This window comes from Cervus elaphus, chromosome 1 (genome assembly GCF_910594005.1).
Source record: "Cervus elaphus chromosome 1, mCerEla1.1, whole genome shotgun sequence".
NCBI classification, from domain to species: Eukaryota; Metazoa; Chordata; class Mammalia; order Artiodactyla; family Cervidae; genus Cervus; species Cervus elaphus.
The window spans coordinates 35,522,701-35,546,822 of NC_057815.1; the positions used below are offsets into that span (position 1 = coordinate 35,522,701).

Genomic DNA, 24,122 nt, shown 5'->3' on the forward strand with positions numbered 1-24,122 from the left:
TCTTTTTATTCTTTCTGTAATAAGATTTGACTCCTAAGTCAATCCTAGACTAGAGAAGATTTTTTGGTTCTATGCCGTACAGGCTAATGCTGAGTTCTGTGCCAGCTGAAAATGCTGGTAAGCCAGCAACACCTCAACTAAAATTAATTGAAACCAACCAACCTACTATAGAACAAGGAGTTCAGAGTTAGAAAATATCTTTTAATTCTTGTAGTTCAACTGCTAATTCAGTGCTTAAATGCTTTCTATAGCACTCCAGACAAAAGGTGTTTCTGTCCCTGCCTGACCATCCTCAGTGACAATGAAGTCACTGCTTATGGAAACAGTGCTGCCAATTTCAGAACATCGGGAAAATATTTTTGTCTATTGGCTGTTATCTCTCTGTCATTTTGTCACGGTGAAAAGTAAGGATTTTTTTGGTAATTAGAGCTACAATATGACCTAAATCTGGACCCTAGCTCAGCTGTTTACTAGCAGCTATGAAGCCTTTCAAATAACTTAGCCCCAAACCTCAGTTTCTTCATCTGTGAAGTGAAACAAATGAAATAACGCAAGTAGCCTTGGATTTAATTTCAGAAATTAAAAATACATTTAATAGGGCCTTCCTTGGTTGTCCAGTGGCTAAAGCACCATACTTCCTATGCAGGTGAGCCCAGGTTCGATCCCTGGTCAGGAAAGTAGATCCCACAGGCTGCAACTAAGACTAGCTGCAGCTAAATAAATAAATAAAATTTAAAAAATAAAAATACATTATTAGTGCAGTGAAGAGATAAAAAATAACTTCCTTCTTTATAACATTATCTTCTTAAAACAGTCCAATTGACCTGTTCACCCACATCAGGTAGGAAGGTGAGGCAGCAAGAATGTCACTCTGTAACCTGAATCGTACAAATCCAACTTTTGCACCGTATCCTAAGCATTATTTCAAGTTGCATCCAATCCTTGATCTTGTAGTTAGAGCATACATTGTAAATCTTTCAGGAGTAAATCTTGGAAAATCGAGAATACAAAAAAGAGGACACGTTGAAGAGCTGTTGTGTAAAGGGGGGAGTAGTCTTTCTTTCACTTAAGCAAAGCTTGGATCGGTTTCTATCAGGAACCAGGAGATAGGACTAAATGACCTCTGTTGAAATCACTTCAAACTCAAGTCTAACATTCTAATAAGAAAATAGCATCACAAAAATTAGCCTTTGAATGCATCCCTAGGGAGGTTAACCTAATTATACCATCTACATTTGATTCTTACTGTTCCATTTGCTTAAGTCCCAGGAGACTACAGCAAACGAGTGTATCAAGGAGTGAGAGTGAAGCACACGGTCAAAGACCTGCTGGCCGAAAAACGATCCAGGCAGACAAGTAACTCAAGGTTTAATGTAAGTCTCAGTTAAATACATTCTAAAGTCTTTGGGGGCTAAGTCCTCTATTAAGGTTAGTTATCTCCCCTTCCTTTTATTTTCACACCAGTCTCTAACCTCTTAAGTCTGATATTCTCCATAGCAAGTGTTAGCCAGGGCTTCCCTGGTGGCTCAGAAGGTAAAGAATCTGCCTGTAATGCAGGTGACTTGGGTTCAATCCCTGGATCAGGAAGATCCCCTGAAAAAGGGAATAAGTACCCACGCCAGTATTCTTGTCTGGAGAATTCCACGGACAGAGGAGTCTGGTGGGCTACAGTCCATGGGGTCTCCCTTTAGCTGGCACACACACTATATAATTACTATTATTAACATTATGGCACATATGTCAATCTATGAGCAAGGATTCCAAGAGCTCTGTGAATTTATAGGCTGCCCACTTCACCTCATGGATATGAAATGATGATGTATCCTGACATTGTCATTTACCCCAGTCAGGAACTAGCAATGGTTCGTTTGGTAGAAATAAAGCTGACCTTCACCCACAGCAGGGGAAGTCACTCAGTCATGTCTGACTCTGCGACTGCATGGACTGTAGCCTGCCAGGTTCCTCCGTCCATGGGATTTTACAGGCAAGAAGAGTGGAGTGGGCTGCCATTTCCTTCTCCAGGGGATCTTCCTGACCCAGGGATCAAACCTAGGTCTCCCACACTGCAGGCAGACCTTCACCCCCAGGTTATTCTAAATCTGATAGAGACAACTTATGAACAAACAACTTCTCTGTAACATGCAAAATCAGATTTTAAAATCCCGGTAGGAGTTGTCTTAAGTCTAATATCTCTGTCTGTCACCCTTGTCTTCATAAATAGCCCCTCTCTATACCTAAAATGTTTAAGTAGTTACACCCAAATCTCCAACAATGATTCTTGAATGGAGATAGCAGTTGGCTATCAGGTTGGGTATATAATCACTCACCTTATTGGGTGAAATATAACAACATGAATATCAGACATCCCCCAGGGCATTGCTGGGGTCAGGACATGGGAACAGATGACCAAGAATAAAGGAGGGGGCCACATATAACACCAACCACAGGGGCTGGGACACAGGGCAAACTGGTTCTTCCAGTATGTTCTGCTCTGAACATCAGCACCAGCTTCAACACTGCTGCAGAGTCAAACTTCTGGGACGTGTTTCAAGTGAACTGACTCCAGATTCAATTTCCTGCCATCTAAGAACCCCTTGTATTTTGGGGTCTTCATTTCTTCGGAACCTCCTCTTATCTTCTAGTTCAACAAATGGAGCTTAGTTGATAAACAGAAATCTGAATAATCAGCTTCTCGTCTGCTCATAGTACCATGTTCCTTGTAAAACTTCCTCAGGATCATCTGGAATGGGAGTTAAAAGCGACCCTATGAATCGAGTCTCTTGAGAGAGAGAGAGAATTCAGAGTCTACTCTGAGTGAACCACAGCTTCATGGATGCAAGTGGAGTGCTTGGCCACCCCCACCGCTAGGATTGTGAAACTTGCTAAAGTTCCAGGTGCGCGGTCAGTTGGGAAGATAAGAGTAAAATGAGCGCAATGCCATAGGCAAGGAGCTGATAGTGTGTCTACCCCGTGTGAGTCAGGGTATAACTCCCTCCTTGACATCGTCATGGATACACATACACAATGATAAGGCGCTGTGCCAGACGGAATTATATAACAAGACAAAGAGGTTCCTATTCAAATGGTCGAGGTAAATATATTTTTATTTAAAAACTCCCTAACATGATTTTTTAAGCTCTGTGGCTGAGTATGTTTTCTTTTTTTTTTTTTTTTTTTTGATGTGTTCGCTTTTTAAAAAGACATAACAATATAAACAATAATAAGTCATGTTACACTGTAATTTTAAAATGCAGACTCCTCATCCCTGTACAATGTCTATGAACATAGAGTTATTACAGGGCTGGGGCCAGGGAATGGTCATTTTTAATAAGCTCCTTGAGTGATTTCTTTGCACATCACAGTATAAGAACTTCACCACAGAGCAAAGAGCAACTATCAAACCCCTCCCCCGAGCCAAGTTTCTTATCTCTACCCAGATAAGAATTTGCTGAGCTATTGCGACTGGCCCAGTGACACTGTGAATGTAATACAGAAGTGGGTACAGGAACCATGTGATACATGGTCTGTGCCATTAAACATCAAATAACCTGGTGGAAAGGAAAAATGCTTATATATTTTAAAAATATATGACCCTATAACCAAGCACTACACTGAATGCTCAAAACAAAAGACTGGGCAGCATTGCCATGTGATATGAAGACTGGGACACTATTTACATAAGCACAGTTTAAAGTGCACTTCCTGTGTGTTATCTCATTTGACGGACACCCTAGCCCCACGAGACTGATATTGACGTAGTTTTACATTTTATAGTTGAAAAAGTTGAGGACAAAAGAAGGGAAGAGATTATCTGCAGGTTACAGTTAACAAGTAGCAAGTCTTCTGATGCTCAATTCCACATCGTGTTTAAAGGGAAAAACCAATGTGGACTGGAGTAGAATCATCTCTGATTCATGCAGTTTTCATCCGTTTGGACTGTCATCACAAAATACCGCAGATGGGATGGGGTAGCTTGTGTGCGTGTGTGTATGTGTACTCAGTTATGTCTGACTCTTTGGAACCCCATGGACTGTAGCCTGCCAGGCTCCTCTGCCCACGAGATTTTCCAGACAAGACCACTGGAGTGGGTTGCCATTTTCTCCTCCAGTGGATCTTCCTGACCCAGGGATTGAACCCGAATCTCCTGTGTCTCCTCATTGCAGATAAATTCTTTACCACTGAGCCACCTGGGAAGCCAAGCTTATGAACAGAAAACATTTCTCACAGTTCTGGAGGCTGGAGGTCTGAGTTTTGGTTGCAACATGGTCAGGTTCTGGTGAAGGCCCTTTCCCTTTTCTGGGTTGCAGGCTTCTCACTGTGTCCTCACTTGGTGGAAGAGCACAGAGAGCACTCTAGGGCCCTTTTATAAGGGCACTAATCCCATTCATAAGAGCTCCACCCTCATGACCCAGTTGCTTTCCAAAGGCCCCACCTCCTCATACGATACAATCACATGGGACCTTAGGATATCAAAGTGACTTTGGGGTGGACACAAACAATCAGACCACAGCACATGCAAAGGAAATCAAAGCATAAGAGAATATATCATACAGAAAGGAGTGGAAAGGGGCAAAACAGCTCTAACTCTGGTCATTCTTCTCAGGCATCAGCTCCACAGGCAGTATGAACTCAGCCCCAATTTCCTGTTGTCATGTGTTACTCAGTGTCTCACTGCTAGTATCTTACTCTCTTCTTCATTTCAAAGATATTTTAAATGTGGATAATTAAATGTACACTGTTCTAATATGTGGCTATTTGGACTTTAGGTATCTCCATGAATTGGTTTTACCATCTACTTGCTCACATTTCATCTCAACCACTCTTCCAAAATATCTGTATATTCCAAGAAAGATAGCATAATAAGTAATCACTGACTCTTAACTTTTTCTGTCCCTGTGGTAAACACAACTCAATGAGCAGGAAACATGGACGTTACTGACAGCACCTAAGGGGCTCTAATGGCTTGAGTAATACCGACACTCCATCCCCTTTTTCATCCAGTTCACTAGGTGACAATGAGTCTGATATCTAGGGCAAGTTCAGATAGGAAAGTCATCCTTACACGTGTTCAAAACTTGCTACTGATAAAGTGCGTGATAACGAGTCAAAAGATAACTTGAAGATATTGGAGGCCCTTCCATACTGTTTTTACTGTATATATCATCCAAGATCAAAACACAGGGCTTCGCAGCTGACACTAGTGGTAAAGAACCCACTTGCCAATGCAGACTGCTGCTAAGTCACTTCAGTCGTGTCCGACTCTTTGTGACCCCATGGACTGCAGCCTACCAGGCTCCTCCGTCCATGGGATTTTTCCAGGTAAGAGTACTGGAGTGGGATGCCATTGCCTTCTCCCTGCCAATGCAGGAGACGTAAGAAATGTGGGTTTCATCCCTGAGTTGGGAAGATCCCCTGGTGGAGGGCACAGCAACCCACTCCAGTATTCTTGTCTGCAGAATCCCATGGACAGAGGAGCCTGGTGAGCTACAGTCCATGGGGTTGCAAAGAGTCAGATGTGACTGAAGTGACTTAGCACACCTGCAGGCCAGAAAACAGACCCAAAAGATTCTACAGCAAATCCTGTGGAATGTGTGAATGCTCATTTAAGTGGCAAAATATGTGATTAAGTAAAGGATCTTGAGTGAAGGCATTTACCCTCTTAAGAAAAAGCTGATCCCTAAATGCAACCCCATGTACTCTACAGAAGGGAGTTGTGCGAGGAACACACCAAAGAGAAGACACACAGGAGGGGCCATGGCCACGTGAAAGAGCAGGCAGAGCTGGGGCCACGTGATCAGGCAGGAAGCTGGAGGGCCCAGAGTGGGGGCTCCCCTCGAGGCCCCGTGGGGAGCAAGTCCCACCAACACCTCGATTTGGACTGCAGGCCTCCAGAGCATGAAAGAATAAATTTTGGTGTTTTTAAGCCACCCAGGTAGTGGTAATCTGTTCCAGTAACCCTAGGAAACTAGTACACAGATACAAAAACTATGTCCCTCAGATAAGTACTCTCTAGGAAGCATCTATTCAATGCCCAAAATCTGCTCTCTGCGACAGTCCTTGGATAAGTTTACATGGGTTATGTTGACTCATCTTTACCACAGTTTCCTTCACAAACATCTGTTTTTGATACCATGAAATGTTTTCACATTTTTGAAGTAGGAATCAAAGAGGAAAAAATCCCTTGCTTCCGAAGAGACTTTCACCAAAGACTGGACTTAAAACCACTTCTGTTCATTTTAGCCATAATCCTGTGGTTTCAGAACTATTATCATGTGTATCTGTTTTTAAGTAATTGTTTCCTTTTTTTTTTTTTCCAAATTTTTTCTGGGTTACTCGTTACCACACTACTAGATTTTCAACTAGAACACTTTAAATAGGAGCCACTCACCAGCATCTAGCACCAAAAGATGTATGTTTGGACTTTTGATGTAAGTTTATGCTGCACTGTTTCAATTACACTATTTCAATGACATTTCATAAAAACTATTCATTGAAAAATTTTAACAATATCAACAAATTTCAGTGAACTCTCAGCTATCATCAGTAAAATTTAGAAGAAGAAGAATTGATAGGTGAATGGATAAAGAAGCTGTGGTACATATATATAATGGAATAATACTCAGCCATAAAAATGAGGTGAATGAACCTAGAGACTATTATACAGAATGAAATGCCAGAGAGAGAAAAACAGATATAGTATATTAATGCATATATACGGAATCTAGAAAGATGGCATGGATATGAACGTATTTGCAGGGCCAAAATAGAGACGCAAACATAGAGAACAGACCTGTGGACGCCGTAGGGGAAGGCGAGGGTGGGACGAATTGAGAGAGCAACGTGGAAACACATACATTACCATATTTAAATTAGATAACCAGTGGGGATTTGTTGTATGACGCAGGAAGCTCAGACCTGTGCTCTGTGACAACCCACAGGGGTAGGATGGGGTGGGAGGTGGGCGGGAGGTTCAAGAGCGTGGGGATATATGTATACCTATGGCTGATTCATGTTGATATATGCAGAAACCAACACAACATTGTAAATAATTAGCCTCCAGTTGAAAATTAATCAAATTTAAAAAATAAACCTGGCTAAAATAAATAAAACTAGAATATATAAATAATTTTTAAAAAGAAGAGGCAGTAAATCTAATAGCCGTAATTTTTCATTTTGTTTTGAAATTCAGTGAACAGTTTGCAGGCTGTTGAGCTTTCTGATCAATTTTTCCTCAAACTATGATTAAGGTTCATTTAAAATTATTGAATATACAACAGTTGCATGAGGGGAAAAAAATTCTGAACTTGCTAAATAGGAAACAGAACTCAGCTTGGAGTTAAAACTGAGTAGTGGAATGGTGGATACAGTGCAGTGTTGGGGATTAAGAATGGACTGGGTAATCAGGGTCTGATGTTTACTCTATTTTATTGGTTTATGGACATCCTAGCAGTTATCCTGTTCTACTCATTCATCAAAATGCTATAGTGAGGAACAATAAGGAAATAGATGTGAAAGTGATTTTAAGTTAATATTCTACATAAACCAGAGGAAAAACAAACGATGACTCCTGGTGGTTTTTAGAAGACCCAAACTGAGAAAAATGTTGAGGAGCTATATCCCAAATGAGAAATATATTCGGATTAGACCAGCCTTGAATTATATACCATATGCATACACAGACCAAAATCTATTTCCACTCGATATGATCCTTTTTATATTAAATTCAAGTATCTCCTTTCCAAATAGTAAGCCTCAATAGTTACAGTTATTTTCTTTTTCTATGTTTTCCTGAATCCTTACACTTAAATCAGCTGCTAAAATCTCTACATCAAGAACATACAGGATAAGGCTGCAATGTCAGCTGGGTATCTCCGTTAATCACCCTTTCCTGATTATTTTTGGAAGTTAACATTGTAAACACAAAAAAGAAGCATGATAACAGTACATACTGATGGAAAAACCTGGAAGAACAGAAGGTGAATGGAAGTCATATAATGCGTTTACAACATAGATTATATGAAAGTGTTTGATCTTCCTTGAGAGGTCGGTGACCTCTAACTGTCGAACAGATGCACATTGTCCAGCTCCATCTGTAACAACTGTCTTTCCGTCAGGACTGCTGGTTAGAGATTTGTTTTGTTCTGTATCCAGCTGCTGTTTTGTGGCACCAGTCACGTGTGCCTTTCGGTTACCACCAAGTGTAAACATGATGTCCGTATCTGTGATTTGCATTTGAGTTTCTCATGAGGTATTAAAAAATGGAAATAGGCAATTAAAAATTGCATGTTATAGCATCTCAAAGTTTCTTTGATTTCCCTGAAACTTTGGAAAACACTTCTGAGACTTCTCTTTGGCATTAAAAAAAAGAAATTGCTCCCTCCTCGGTCTGTTTGAATCCCCCACTTCTGGCTATCAGTGGTCTCCAGGAATTCCTCTCTCCTCTCTGGGCCTCTGTCCTTGTCAATACAAGTAGAATTTGGTTGGTCCTATTTCAGTATTCAATTTTAATACTCAAACTTTTAACAGTTTATCCCATCCCCTTACTTCTTTACTATTCGTATTTCAAATGTTCCCATCTCACTATGGTTTGAAATATATCTCAGTTTCTGAGAACCAGCTCATATTCCAATTCCAGCATCCTTGAGCTGAAGTTTCAGATCACTCTGTCATCTGGGAACCCTCAGTGCTCAGATTCGCAGGGGTTTCTCATCTAAGACACAGACAGCATAGCATGATGAAGAGTTTGGACTCTGGATCCAGATGACCTGAATGCAAATCCCAGCACTGCCATTTGCCAACTGCATGATGACTGTAAAGGTACTTTAATCTTAGTGTCAAAGGAAGATAATAATATCTGCCTCCCAAAGTTAACATAAGCATTAGATTTAACATGTGTCAAGGGCTTTGCACATGGTATGTGTTCAATCAATGCTAGAGCATTAAATATTTCATCCAATGAACATTAGCATTCAAGTGATATAAGAAATTCACTGAACTGAAGAAATGTACAGCCCAGCTGAGAGAAGGAATTACACATGAAATAAGTGATTAAAAATTAAAAGACAGCTTTGGTATCCAAGCCCAAACACAGGACGGTGACCATCAGTGAGCAGGACAGAGGCTGAAAAGAGGGCGGGCAAGACATGGTCAGGGAAGTTGAAAGACTTCTTGGAGGAGCATGAGCCTTGAGCTAAGCTGGGAAAGAAGAAAACTCAGGTGGGCAGTGACAAGGGGCAGAGTTCAAAAGAACGCGAGGAGGGGTGACCATCCAGAGGGAGAGGAGAGACTCTGTGATATGCTAAGTGGGTGGACCCACTTAGTCTAAGTGGTGGAGAAGTGAAGCAGCCTGGTGTGTGACCTTTCAAAATTTAGTTCTAGTCTTGCCTGCAGAGGTATCCCAGACACTCCCCTCTATGCCCATAGCCTCTGGTTGGCCGGTACATGGTGCATGGCATGTTGTAAGTGCTCAGAAAATGGCAGCTTTTATGGCTTTCCTAGTATCTGGAGCATGGCAGCATTTGATAATTGTTATCTGTTATGTTAGTGTTCTGTGAAAAGGAAGACATCCAGAGGTGGTGGTGAGCTCTGAACAGCAACCTCGGGAAATAGATACTTCTGTCATCATTACTACTAATTACTAAGTACTACATTACTAATACTGTGTAAATAAATTGGCTACTAGTAAGGCCATGGGATGCCTTTTGTAGATTCGAAAAATTGATTCACTGTGAGCAAATGAAACAACAAAATAATGGAAGCGACAGTTAGCAACATTACTTTTCTTCTGACTCAGCAATACCAGCACTATACTGCTCAGTCCTCCTGTGTACATGTGCTTAGTCAATTGGCCATGTTCAACTCTTTGCAACCCCATGAGCTGTAGCTTACCAGGCTCCTCTGTCCATGGCAATTCTCCAGGCAAGAACACTGGAGTGAGTTGACATGTTCCCATGCAGGGAATCTTCCCAACCTAGAGATCGAACCCAAGTCTCCCACATTGCAAGTGGATTCTTTACCATCCAAGCCACAAGGGAAGCCCAAGAATACTGGAATGGGTAGCCTATCCCTTTTCCAGGTGATCTTCCCCACCCAAGAATAGAACTCAGGTCTCTTGCGTTGTAGGCAGATTCTTTATCAGCTGAGCTACCAGGAAAGCTCCCATTATACATGAGGAGATGGCTAAGTTCTAGCTTCAGCTTCATGCCTTTCATTAAGATAGAGTCAACAGCTCCCATCCTGCAGTCCTAATTATCCAAAAACATAACTAGTCTCAAATAACAAATCAAGTATTATACTTATCCACCACCACCCTGGATGACTGTTTTATGAAAACACCAACTTCAAATGGCAGGAAGAAAGAAATAAAAGTCTCAGCATTTTGATCAGGATGAGTTATCAATTTACCGACCTAGCAAGTTACTTTTTTAAGTCTATATTTTCTCAATTACAAAGGATCATATAATCATATGAATGGTACAGGTGGGAGGGGACCAGTACTCATATTGTTTCTGATGTGTCCCCCTTCTCCCCACTGGGTACAGCTGTTTATCTTCCTGCTTTCCTAGATTTTCCCGGCCCCAGAACATGTTCCACCCTACTCGCCAACCTGATGGGCCTACCCAAAGCTGAGCTGTAATCCCTTCTTTTTTCTGAGAAAGATAAACCTCCTTTCTTCTAGTTCAGCTAGAGTTGCAAATTGAGTTTGCAAGGGAAATAGGCAATAGAAAAATCACATAAGGCACAAGAACAATTACACGGAGTGTACTAGCTTAAACATCTAGTCAAAGACTGGCACGGATAGAACAGTTGAGGTGACTTCTGGGCCTGAGTCCTCTTCTGTCCCTTCAATTTTCTTTGGGGTAAATAAGAATTCTTAATAATAATACCTAACATTTCTTCTAGGCTCCAAAGTAAAGATGTCACAAATATTTTCATTTGTTCATTTCAGAGTAAATTTCACTTATCAACAAGGAGCACAATAGCTTTAAGAGGGCGACACTCATATCTATTTTTCAGATGGGGAAACTAAGAATCGGGTAGGAATCAGTGGAGCATAGATTTGAAACCAGGTTTGTTGGACTTCACAGTCTTTATTTTACCCACCATAGTGCCTTCTAAAGTTCACATTTCGAGTCCAGGGAAGGACGAGCTTTGGAAATAAATAACCACTTTGCTTCAGGTCCTCCGCTCAGCCCTGAGCTCCCCCTCCAAGCTCCACACAGGCCGTTGCCCTATCATGTCTCTCACTCCTTCTCAACCACACGTCTGTCTCCCTGCCTGTCCCTGCAGTGATTCTTTATACCGTTCAGATGATGCCACACCCAGTGCAAACCAGAGCCGGGACCTTCCTCTGCTTTGATACCCAGACATCTTGGAAGAAACTGGACTTGATTTCCTTCCAGAACCTATCTCTAGCTCCATCCCAGAACCTGCTACCAGAGTGTCCTTCCTCTCAGCCATCCCCCACCTCTCCTGGACCCGTGTTCTCCTCGGTTCTGTATGGTACCTGGCCCTCCCTGTAAAACGGGAAAGCATTTCCGGAGCCAGAGTCCACACGGACCTCGCAGAAGCCTTTCTGCTGCTCCTCTTGAGCTCTCTAGGTCTGCCTCAGCCAACCCATTTCACTCTGACCTCCTCTTCTTGCCTGAAGCTTGCTACCCTGCTCTGCCTTCTGCTGAAGTCTGATTTTTCTCCTGAAAGTTGCCGACCTGACCTGAGAGGTTGATATCACATGACTTGCTCCTGGGACAGGAGGTAATATACCACTCTCCCACTCAAGGAGGAGGAGACCGTCTCAGCTCCTTTCTGAAGGCTGGAAGGGACCCCAGGCTCAGGGAACTGCCGAGCTTACCAGTTCACTCTGGTCATTCACCTCTTAGATGCTCTCCCAACCTACGTGGTATTCCAGCACTCTCTCACAGTTGTACACACTGAAGAATCATATGCATATGCTAAATAAATAAAATAGCTAGTAAGGAAAGGGGAGGGTAATTTCCTTCTGCTCTTACCTTCTTCTTCTGCTGCTGCTGCTGCTGAGTCGCATCAGTCATGTCCGACTCTGTGCAACCCCATAGACAGCAGCCCACCAGGCTCCGCCGTCCCTGGGATTCTCCAGGCAAGAATTCTGGAGTGGGTTGCCATTTCCTTCTCCAATGCATGAAAGTGAAAAGTGAAAGTGAAGTTACTCAGTCGTGTCTGATTCTTCACGACCCCATGGACTGCAGCCTACCAGGCTCCTCCGTCCATGGGATTTTTCAGGCAAGAGTAGTGGAGTGGGTTGCCATTTCCTTCTCTGATCTTCTTATGAATATATGGTAAGAGATGGAGAGAGATAGACTACCAAGAATCTCATTTCCTGGGTGGTTTTTAGAATTCCATGCTAAAGACAGATAGATATAATCAAGATATAATTTCCAAAGTTTCCTAAAACTTGGGCAATTTATATATATTGTGCTATTTCTCTTTGATATTCTATTGGTGGTATTAAATAGCAAGGAAAATTCTAAGTGAAAGGAAGAGGCAGAATATAAATAAGCCCACAAACTGATTTGTGCATGCGTACTAAGTCGCTTCAGTCCTGTCTGAGTCTGCGTGACCGTATGGACTGCAGCCCTCAAAGCTACTCTATCCATGGGGTTCTCCAAACAGGAATAATGGGTTGCCATGTCCTCCCACCCTCCTCCATGCTTTAAATGTAGGTGGTTGGCCACACATAAATTCAAGGAAGACATCACAGCCATTGCAGTCCTCTCTGGACTCGTCAAGACAAGAACAGAGAACAGGCAGGTTCTGTTGATTTCATGGTCAGAGGCATCTCAATATAAGTGCAAATTGGGCTTCCATGGTGACTCAGAAGGTAAAGAATCCACCTGCAATGAGGGAGACTTGGGTTCAATCCCTGGGTTGGATAGATCCCCTGGAGGAGGACATGGCAACCCACTCCAGTATTCTTGCCTGCAGAAACCCCACAGACAGAGGTGCCTGGCGGGCTACAGTCCACGAGGTTGCAAAGAGTCGGACATGACTGAATGACTACGCACAAGTGCAAATTATCTGGACCACTGCTATTACAAGAAATCTTCATGCTCTTCTATGATTTCTAAAAATTTACCATAAAAATTAGTTTTCATCTCTTCAACTCTCATAAACCCATCCTGTAATGTAGTCTTGCTTTAGTAAGAATTTCCTGCTTGCCTGGGCACAGCAAATGGTCATCAGATGGCCCAGTGTGTATCTTCCTGCTTTGCTAATGTTTTATTTTTCTTACTTAAAAAAAATATTTTAGAAGTACCTGTTCTTTTCGTGTTTGAGTATAAATTCTTAGGAAAAAATACGATTTTTCCTTAAGGAGTACATCTCACTTGCCCTTGTTACTTTTTTCTGAATTGCTAGCAGAAGGATCCATTCATTTGTAATGTTTGTCTGGTTATCGATAAAGGGAATCAGTGTCTACCCTGGGAATGCTCCCCCACACCTTTCACAACTTTCATGGCACAGTGCTTTGCATATTGCTTGTTAACATTGCCAACTAACCCCCTTCTGAGCCCAGAAAGAATTTAAAAAGAAACAAACATTTTCCCAGCAAGCAATGCCCTGTAAACTCAAAACGCCAATGTTTGAATATAGAAGTACATGTTATATCCCTGGCATTCATTTGGATGAATGTTTTATCTAAAGCTTTCAAAATGGCCCATTGTCTGACTTTAATTAGCCCACAGTCCTGCCTGTTTGGAGAACTGAACCACATTTCCAGAGCTGTCCATGTTCCCCACCCAACCACCTGCTCCTCCACAATTGCAGAAATTTTTTTTAATAATATTAATAAAGGCAAACTTTTTACAAGCACCTTATTTTTTTTTTTTTTTGGCTGTCTTATTGGTTCTGTAGTGGTTGTTTTTAATGTCATGAAATTTGAAATATTTCCTGGTGGTGAATTCTTTTACTCAGCTTGCAAAAGTAATCAAGTTTTTCAGTGAAACCGCCATAGCAAGTCCATCTGGCAGAGCTGAAGTTCTGCACATTTCGTTCTGGCCAAACTGTATGATACCATTTATTAATGTGCATCCCAGTAGCTCCTGTCATTCTAACTTAGCTATTGATATACATAAATACAAATAACATTCCAAAGGCAAGCCAAGACCCAAAGGTGAAAAAAAAATGTGTTTCATTTTGTAACTCAGGCAACAGAAATAACTTTCTCACAGAGGCAGCCTGGACATAATTTTGTGCCAAGCAGGAAAGTTTTAACAGTAAAATTTTAAGAAACTGTCAGAAGTTTGGAATTCTATAATAGTGTTACTTTCCAAAGGGCATAAAATAGTTCATAGACCAGAAATGTAAGACAGTTGTAACCACAGATTTTTTTTTTTAATTTTTGAAATCTACAATAAAGATACAAGACCTAAATTCTGGTTTTTAATTTTTATTAACTAGTTTCAATTACAAAAATAACACATGGTAAAATTTCAAACTTAATGAAACAGTATAGTTTTTTTTTTAAGTCTACTGACCTTCCCTGCCTACTTGTTCTACTTCCCAGGGTCATGTGCAATCTTCCAGAATTTCTCTATGACATTTTATTATAAAGAAATTAAGTTGTTGCACCAAGTTAATCAATATCAAAATCTATGTTATTTACATGCACTATTACAAAAATGCATAGTGTTCTTGTGGTGAATTTCCTTCTCCCAAGAGAAAATTTAAACAGGTCTGTTTTAGTCTTCATTTTACCTCTATATGTTTGAAGGCATTAGGCAAAGCACTTCATACTAACATGTCTCCATCTTATATCAATTGCATAGTCCCTTCTGTCACCTGAGATATTGGAGATAAGGTGCCCCAAATCAACTCTTCTTTGTGAGATAAATACTCTATAATCTAGGCTTTATAGAATCAAGGCAAATGTTTTTAAAGATCTATGTTTCAATATTACTTCCTCACAAATTCTTACAGGCTTTAGGATTGGACCTATACAGTGACCTCTTAAATCATTTAAGGACATAGGGTTTTTTCCTCTGTAAATAGGGCCGCATGAGCGGGACATGCCAGGCCCCTCTTTACACACGGGTCTCAATGGGGAGGCTGGAGATAAAGAAGAAAAGAGACAAAGAGCCCTGGGAATTGGTACAACTGGGACAGGTGGCCAGCAGCCCTTAGCACTCACAGGGCGAATATCAGCCTTCACCAGGCTCCAACACAAAGCCAAATAGAAGTGGATATAAACGTCACCTGCTGGCCTCCCCGACCCTGCCCCACCGAGAGCCCGTCGGGCCTGTATCACAGATCTGGGAAGCTCCAGGAGCCCATACACTCCCCACACCAACCATTTCTGACCATCATTTTCAGCCCCAGATTAAATTTCCTAGAATGTCACTCTCAGTATGTCTACACTGCTAATAGCCGTCTAAAGAACAACTTCTGTTAGTGGACAAAGTCCAAGTTCCTTCAGCCTGGCTCAAAAAAATGCTCTTTATAACCTGGCACTTGCTCCTTCCTCCAGCTTTCCTGTCTGCATATTTCCACATCTGTGACATGCTGTCCACACATTTGAGCCTTTGCTTTGCCCCTCAACAATGAGACCCCTTATCCTACCTGCTTACTGATTTCCTGTCATCCTTCAAAACAAGATTCATATATCACCTACAGTGTGAAGTGTTCAGTCACTTCCCTCAGGACAGCAGCTCACGGCCACTGTTACACTCATCCCTACCCCAACCTCCCCTCTCTACGTGCATAGCTCGAGCAGATCTATTAGAATCCAGCCTGTGTCACTCACTAGTTCTGTGACCTTGACAGTCTTTACACTGCCAGCTAGTTTTCCGATCTGTAATCTAGAATCACAGTGATCTATTTCACTGGTATAATGGCAAGGCTTTAATGAAACAATGTGAATCACTTAGCATTATGCAGAGTATATAAAGTACACAAATGTTAATTACTAAAAGCGATGAGACACATACTAATATATATAAAGTGCCTGGCATAGAGTCTGGCATGAAGGAGGTATTCATAAAATGCTAGTCCACATTCTACTAGCCAAAACAAGTCACAAAACCATCCCAGATTCAAGACCAGTAGAGGTCTGCCACTTATTGATGGGAAGAGCTGCAGAGTAATTGTGGCCATACTTAATCTATAGTAAATGGCTTTTGTCCCTAAGTAGATCCTAATCTAAGCCCTTTGGTTGCATTTTTTCTAGCACCTGAAGCATTCAACATTGTACTCAGCATGTCAGAATTGCCAGGAGCTATCTTTGGTTTGATGGAAGGTCTAGTGCACAAAACCTACTGGTTACCTCACTGAGAGCTTGAGAGGGAATAAATCTTAAAATCAGAGAGTTTGGGTTTAAATCCTAGTCCTGTAATTTATAAGATAGATAATTTGGGACACGTTACTTAACTTCTCTGATGCTTGGTTTCCTCTTTTGTAAACTTGAGATGATAATATCTACTTTTTAATCAGATAACATTACATAAAGCATCTGACACATGGTAGATGCTTAAAACTCTAGTTCCTATTCATTATGGAGTATTTCTTTTATCAATATTTATGGCTAAATTACTAGGTAACTCAGATAACTGGTTCATAAATCAAAACCTTTTTCAAACTTTTCAAAATTAATAAGACTTATTAGAACAGGCTTGTTATAGTTGAGTCACTGCATAAGAGTTCACACCAATCAGAATGCCCCAGATCTACTACATACTTGTCACATTAGCTAAGGCATCTAATTCTCTATGCCCATTTTCTTGTGGAGGAAGAAGGTATTCCATCCTAACACAGATACCTATTTAAAGGATAACAACGTTATACCTGGCATTCATTTCAAAGTTGGAGGAAAATTGTGTGACTAATGGTTGTTCTCAATTCAGATATTAAAATATGGTTTTAAAATGTTCAGTATATCATCATCTCTACCTCTCTCCCAATCATCAATATGATGACAGTGAGAAATTAAATATACTGTGAATACCTTGAAAAGGAATCCCAGCCATTCAGCAGAGGCTATGGTTTTTATTTAAGCATTAGCAGCAACATCTTCAGGGAAGACAATGGCAACCCAGGCCAGTACTCTTGCCTGGGAAATCCCATGGACGGAGGAACCTGGTCGGCTACAGTCCATGGGGTCATGAAGAGTCGGACACGACTGACGCGACTTAGCAGCAGCAGCAATATCTTCGAGTTTAAAGAGACACTTTCAAACTATATAGTCGGAATTTTTAAAATATATATCGTGAAAAATCTTACACGCCTTGCAGCCCTCTTCTTTAGTACATCTCACATGGTCTTTCAATTTTCAGGCTGCACCTAAAAATAGTATAGGGTCATAAAAATGACAATGAATGTAGTAAAGGGAAACTCCTGATCTTATCACTTTACTATCATGGTGACCTATTAGTTCAAATTAACTCATTTTCATGGAGGGGCTTTCAGGGCAGCTGTGAGGCTACTGTGTTAGCTACAGGAAGTTGCACACTGGCAAATTTCATTCAAATGTAAACCTCTAAATTTGGCTACCTGGCATTGCAAGATCCTGTTGTTTGCTGTATGCAAAATAAAAATTATATACCATCTTGTTTGGTCAAAAGTTATGGGCTTTTCAATATTAATTTCAATATTATTTCTAAAGAATTCATATGGTGAGATGCAACTGAATGAATATAATATCTTGAACAAGGTAAAAAGAAATGTGTTTTCCCTTCACATGGGCAAAGATACCTAGTGCGTATCTAAGGCTCATGTCTTAGGCTGTTCTTTCTCAACATATGAATCTGGGATACCAGCTCTGAAATCAGTCCAGTGAAACCCTTCCTGATCCCAACATAGGCCTTTTAGAACTCTTCTATGTTCTGTGAGATGAACAAAAGTTGTGTGCTATCATTGCCTTTTATATGACTTATCCAATCTAACTATTTCGCAGGTCACCATAAGCACTGATTATAGCTATAAATAATTAATTATGTGGAAATGTTTTATACCACAATGGGGGAGATCATATAGGAGCTTTTTGAAATGGTCAAAATTGATCAAATCATATGCTTACAAGTTGGAAATTGCATTGTACATAATTATGCCTTAACTAATTTGAACTCCTCCCCCCAAAATGGAATACCCACTGAAGGCTAAAAATGTATAGATAGATAGATATAGATATGGAAGTGTGTGTATATATACACACACAAACACAGAGAAATATAAATCCCACTGAATCTTCTTTGTGAGCATTTATTTAATTACTTGGTTTCTCTGAATGTCCTCAGTTCAGTTCAGTTCAGTCACTCAATCGTTTCCGACTCTTTGAGACCCCATGGACTGCAGCACACCAGGCTTCCCTGTCCGTCACCAACTCTCAGAGCTTGCTCAAACTCAGGTCCATTGAGTCAGTAATGCTTAATATCCTAAGTCTCCTTTATACTAAATTTTTAAACTATGATGTTTTCCCACTTCTATTTTCCAGTTATTAAAACTCCTGGAAGGCAGTCTGGTGTGGTAGTTATGAAATAAGTTTTGAACAGAAGTAGAGTCACAAATGTAGAAAACAAATTACGGTTCACAAGGGGTGGGGGAGGGATGAATAGGGAGATTGGGACTGACATATACACATTACTATGTATAAAATAGATAACTACTAAGAACCTACGGTATAGCACAGGGAATTCTACTCAATACTCCATAATGGCCTATATGAGAAAAGAATCTTAAAAAGAGTGGATATATGTATATCTATAACTGAATCACTTTGCTATATACCTGAAACTAACACAATGTTATAAATCAACTACACTCCAATAAAAAAAAATTTTTTTTAATAAAAGAAACAAACCCTGAAATCATACCATTATCACCAGCAACAACCCTATCTGCAGAGGAACCTGAGTTATTCTCTATTTCAATTTCCTCATCATTAAGATGAAAATAATACTACTTACCTTCTGGGGTGGTTTGATAATTAAGTGAGATAGTAATATAACATATTTGGTCACGTGGCTAAATGTGTGCTTATAAAATTTCTACAAGTATGTGCTTATGAATTTTATTATAACTCATATCTCTGCTGGAAAATGTTGGAAGTCATAGAAAAAAAATTTTTAAATCTGGTGTGTGAAAGACAGGACAGCATCTACTTCTGTTTTTAATCCTTAGGGATGTGATTTTGTTTCAGGCAGAGTCAATGGTCTGGAGGTGGGGAGATTAAACCCACAAAAAAGCTGGATCCTGCATAAATATTTTTTGCTGATTTGTTGAGCTGGTAGGATATAAGGGAAACCAGTAAAACTAGGGGGTTTGGTGGGGTGATTTGAGGGTTGACATGGAAGGGAGGGGAAATGTTTGAGCAGAAATAAAGACACTGAATGATGAGAAGATGATCACACTGGAAAGGCAGAGTCCCCAGAGGACAGGGGCCCAAACTAGCTTTCTATGTGAAGACTGACTGGTCCTTGAGCTAGTTTTGCTAAGTTTGGGGTAGCTAAACCTAGGACTGGGGAACCTGGAAGGGAGCCGCTTCCCAAGAAATATAAGCATAAATCTTCTGGAGAAACCCAACCTCATGTTAGGAACTCAGATTTTCACAGGTTAAGGTCAACCCAGATACATGTTTCAATCAAAGATTACCAAATGCATAAGGAAACAAATCACTAGGAATGAGAGCATAAACAAATTCCCAGGACTTTTGGAAAATTTTGGTATTAGCATAACCAAATACAAAATTTTAAAACAGAAATAATAATAATAAATAGTGAACACTCAACAAAATACCAACCAATATTTTTAATAGATCAAATAGAATTCCTAGGACTGAAAAAATATCTAATCATTGATACTAAAAGAAATCAATGCATGAGTTAAACAGCAAATTAGCTGCTGTTGAAGACAGAATTAATGAACTGGATATAGAGCTGAAGAAATCTATGCCAATCTGTTCCAAAACATAGAACATAGAATCATGGATAAAGGGAAAGTAAAGAGAAGCTGAGAATTTATTGAGGATAAAAGTAAAAGATTTAACAAACATTGAAGACTCAGAAGGAGAGAATACAGATAATACAGACAAGATAATATTTAAGTAAAAGATGGTTGAAACTTTTCCAAAAGACATGCATCCCCAGTCACATGAAGCACATCCTATACAATCAGAATACATTTTAAAAATCTATCTCAAGATAAAAGGAGGTGAAGCTGAAAAATCTTAAAACCAAAGGGAGTATACTTTAAAGGGTAGTCAGAAAAGAAAGAAAGATTGTTACATAGAATATCTGTAAGGTTAATAACAAACTTCTCAACAGCAATCATGGAAGACACAAGACAGTGAAGTGAAATCTTTAAAGTGCTGAGAGAAGAATACTTGTAAAGTTACAATTGTGAATCCAAAAATAGTATCTTTTAAGTACAAAGGCAAAAGGAATTATATTTTCAGTTACATAAAAGCTGGAAGTTGCCACCAACACTGACTTTCCAGATGGTTCAGTCAATAAAGAACTTGCCTGCAATGCAAGAGACGGGTTCAATCCTTGGGTCGGGAAGATCCCCTGGGGAAGGAAATGGCAACCCACTCCAATATTCTTGCCTGGGAAATCTCATGGATAGAGGATCCTACTGGGCTACAGTCCATAGGGTCATAAAGAGTCAGACATGACTTAGAGGCTAAACCACCACCACCTACAGGAAAGGGATTTTCTAAAGGTTTCTTTCAGAAGAAGGACAATGAATCTAGAAAAAAGTTTGGAGGACAGATAAGCAAAGAAAATGGTAAACATGTAGTAATTCTAATACATATTTACTTGGCAAAATGATGATGAAAATAATCATGTTTAATTTGTGGAGGTTTAAGCTAAAAATTCAAGAAATTACATATTCAGGCACATTAGGAGAGGAGCAAAAAGAGTTAATGTCCTAAGGGTCTTGTCTGTCAGTGGGAGGCTTAAGATACTCTTTGTAGGCTTTGTTAAATACGCGCAAGGTAAAATTTTATGACTGCCCATAAAGAATGGAAATAGTGTTTAATTTCCACAGCAGGTAAAGGGCAAAATTATGTAGGGGAAACGAACACAAGAGGCTTCTTTTCATCAAGTAACAAATAAAATCAATTAGCCTAGTCATTATGAAAGTTCTTCAGGTATTAAAACTGGATTGGGGGTACAGGGCTGGCATTTCCACAGTAATAAGTAAAACTGGGCAGAAGGAAAAGGGATGGAGGGAGATTGGCGGTGGCGTTGGTGGTGGCAGACGCTGCAGGGACTGCGTGAGCCCAGGGTAACCTTCGCTCACGCTTCAGGCCGAGGCCAGGGCCGGGCCGGCTGATGCTGGTGCATTACTGAGATGTGCTCATATTCTGTCTGTCCAGCTGGACATGCACCCCGCCTTTCACAGGAAGCCTCCCTCCTAGCCCCAGCCTTGGCCAGAGCAGTTTAAGGGGAGCAGGCAGACAGAAACGGAGGCAAGAAGGCAACAGGACACCCCCCGAGGTAGCGCCCAGGACAGCCACCACCCTGCCACACTCTGCTTCCCCAGGCTGAGGCAAGAGGCAGAGGGAACGGGTCCTGGCGTGGGCCTTTGAGGAGAGACCCAGCCAGAAAGAGCTGGAGAGCAGAGGGAAACACTAGATAACATGGGCCCTGGCAACATGGGAAAATGTGCCCCAACACAAGCTCTTCTCTAATTCATCACCACCTCCTTTCCTTCCCGTACAAGACATCACAGCATCCTGACCTACACTCACCTTGGACCCCACACATATTGTTCACCTACTAAGAAGTTTGGGATTAACGGAGGCAAACTACTATAAATAGAATGGATATTTTGTAAAATTTTAAAAACAATCCTACTGTGTAGCACAGGGAACTATATTCAATGTCCTGTAATAAACCATAATGGAAAAGAATAGGAAAAAGAATGTGTATAACTGAATCATTTTGCTCTACAGTAGAAGTTAACACAACATTGTAAATCAACTCTACATCAGTAAAATAATTTTTTAAAAAACTTTAACATCAGATATGGAGACGTGTTTACAGGAATAAACCATAGATTTGAAGAAACGTAAAAATGCATCTGAGTGATAATAGCTAATACTTATGCCCTCCTTACTCAAAACCAGGAACTATTCTCAGTGCATGACATATAAGATCATATTTAATCGTCATGTGCCTAAGATCACATAGCAAACAAGAGGCAGAGCCAGGATTCAAATATAGACACTCATTCCAAAGTCTGCACTTTCAAATACCGTGCTACCTCTGAGTGGCTATTGTTCAGTCGCTAAGCCGTGTCTGACGCTCAGTCGTGTCCCACTCTTTGCGACCCCATGGACTGCAGCACGCCAGGCTTCCCTGTCCTCCACTATCTCCCAGAGTTTGCTCAAACTCATGTCCATTGAGTGATGCCCCCCAACCATCTCATCCTGTGTCGTCCCCTTCTCCTCCTGCCTTCAATCTTTCCCAACATCAGGGTCTTTTCCAATAAGTCAGTTCTTCACATTAGCTGGCCAAAGTATTGGAGCTTCAGCTTCAGCATCAGTCCTTTCAACAAACATTCAGGGGCGATTTTCTTTTAGTATTGGCTGGTCGGATCTCCTTGCAGTCCAAGGGACTCTCAAGAGTCTTCTCCAGCACCAGAGTTCAAAAGCAACAGTTCTTCAGTGCTCAGCATTCTTTATGGTCCAACTCTCACATCTTGTACATGACTACTGGAAAAACCATAGCTTTGGCTATCCAGACCTCTGTCGGCAAAGTGGTGTCTCTGCTCTTTAATATGCTGTCTAGGTTTTTCATAGCTTTCCTTCCAAGGAGGAAGCGTCTTTTAATTTCACGGCTGCAATCACCATCCTCAGGGATTTTGGAGCCCAAGAAAATAAAACTTGCCACTTGGTGGGTATTTCCCTAGAGAAGATAAAATTCCAATTTAGTCCTATGGATGGAAGCCTTGTATACCTCACCCCCTTCTTCCGTAATTCATATGTTAAAGCCTTGGTCCCCAGTATGATGGTATTTTAAGATGGGACCTTTGGGGAGGTAATGAAGTCAGGAGGGTTTAGCCACATGAATGGGACTGGTGCTCCTATAAGAAGAGACACATGGGAAAGATGATCTCTCTTTGTGCCGCATGAAGGCAGTGCAAGAAAACAGCCATCTGCAAACCAGGATGAAGGCCCCCCAAAGAACTCAACCATGCTGGCACCCTGATCTCAAACTTCCAGCCTCCATAACTGGGAGAAGTGTTTCTTGTTTAAGCCACAAAGTCTATGGTGTTTGTTATATCAGCCCAGTCTGATTAAGACAGTTGGGAAATGATGGGTTACTCTCAGATATTTGAAGAGCTATTTATGGAAGAAGGGTTTAACTTATTCGGTATGGACCAAGGAGATCAGAAATAAGTTCAAGACTATTTTCATCCTACTTTGTAACAGAAGTTGCCAAAGAAGAAATTGGCTTTCTCAGAGGGTGCTGAGTTCTCCATCACTAAAGGCTGAATGCACCCAGGGTTAATAACATTGGAGAGGATTTCGGCACTGAGTGCTGGGTGAATAAGACTCTATAAAATCCCTCCAAAGCTTGAGAGTCTGTAGGATTATCAGGGTCAGGACAGGACTAAGAACTCAAATCCGAAAAAGTGGATGTTGATACCTCTTCACTTTTACAGCTACATTTTCCACTTAGTTTGTTCCTGGGCATCTTGGAGCCAGAATTGGCATTTTAAGACTCGACACACCTGGATACCCTTCCTTCAGCAGTCAGCTTGAGCATCTCCTCCCCCAGGACGTGTTCCCCACCCCATCCCTAATACAGCTTAAGTTTCCACCTCATCCCATCTTACTCCTACAGGGCCCCTTCTCACACTGCAGTGAATTCTGCTTCATCATCAATCACGCCCTGTATTAGGGCATGCCTAAGGCTCAGTAACAAATTACCGCAAGCTAAGCAACTTAAAAAAATAATTTATTTTCTTACAGATCTGGAGGCTAGAAGTCCAAAATCGAGTTGTCAGGAGGGCCAGTTCCTCTGAAGGCTTTAGGGGTACACCCTTGTCTGCCTCTTCCTAGCTTCTGGCATAGGCGCTTGGGTGCCTAGTTGCTTCATTCATGTCCAACTCTTTGAGACCCCATGGACTGTAGCCCGCCAGACTCC

The 24,122-nt window shown here is 41.0% G+C and overlaps 1 protein-coding gene across 1 annotated transcript in view; it reads left to right on the plus strand.

Annotated features, from left to right (window-relative positions):
* C1H11orf53 (chromosome 1 C11orf53 homolog) overlaps nucleotides 1–24,122 on the plus strand; it is a 38,655-nt gene that overhangs the window by 8,533 nt on the left and 6,000 nt on the right. The window contains exon 2 of the mRNA XM_043920046.1: nucleotides 1,264–1,373. Within this exon, the coding sequence (XP_043775981.1) occupies nucleotides 1,264–1,373 (110 nt within the window). The remainder of the gene's footprint in view (nucleotides 1–1,263; nucleotides 1,374–24,122) is intronic.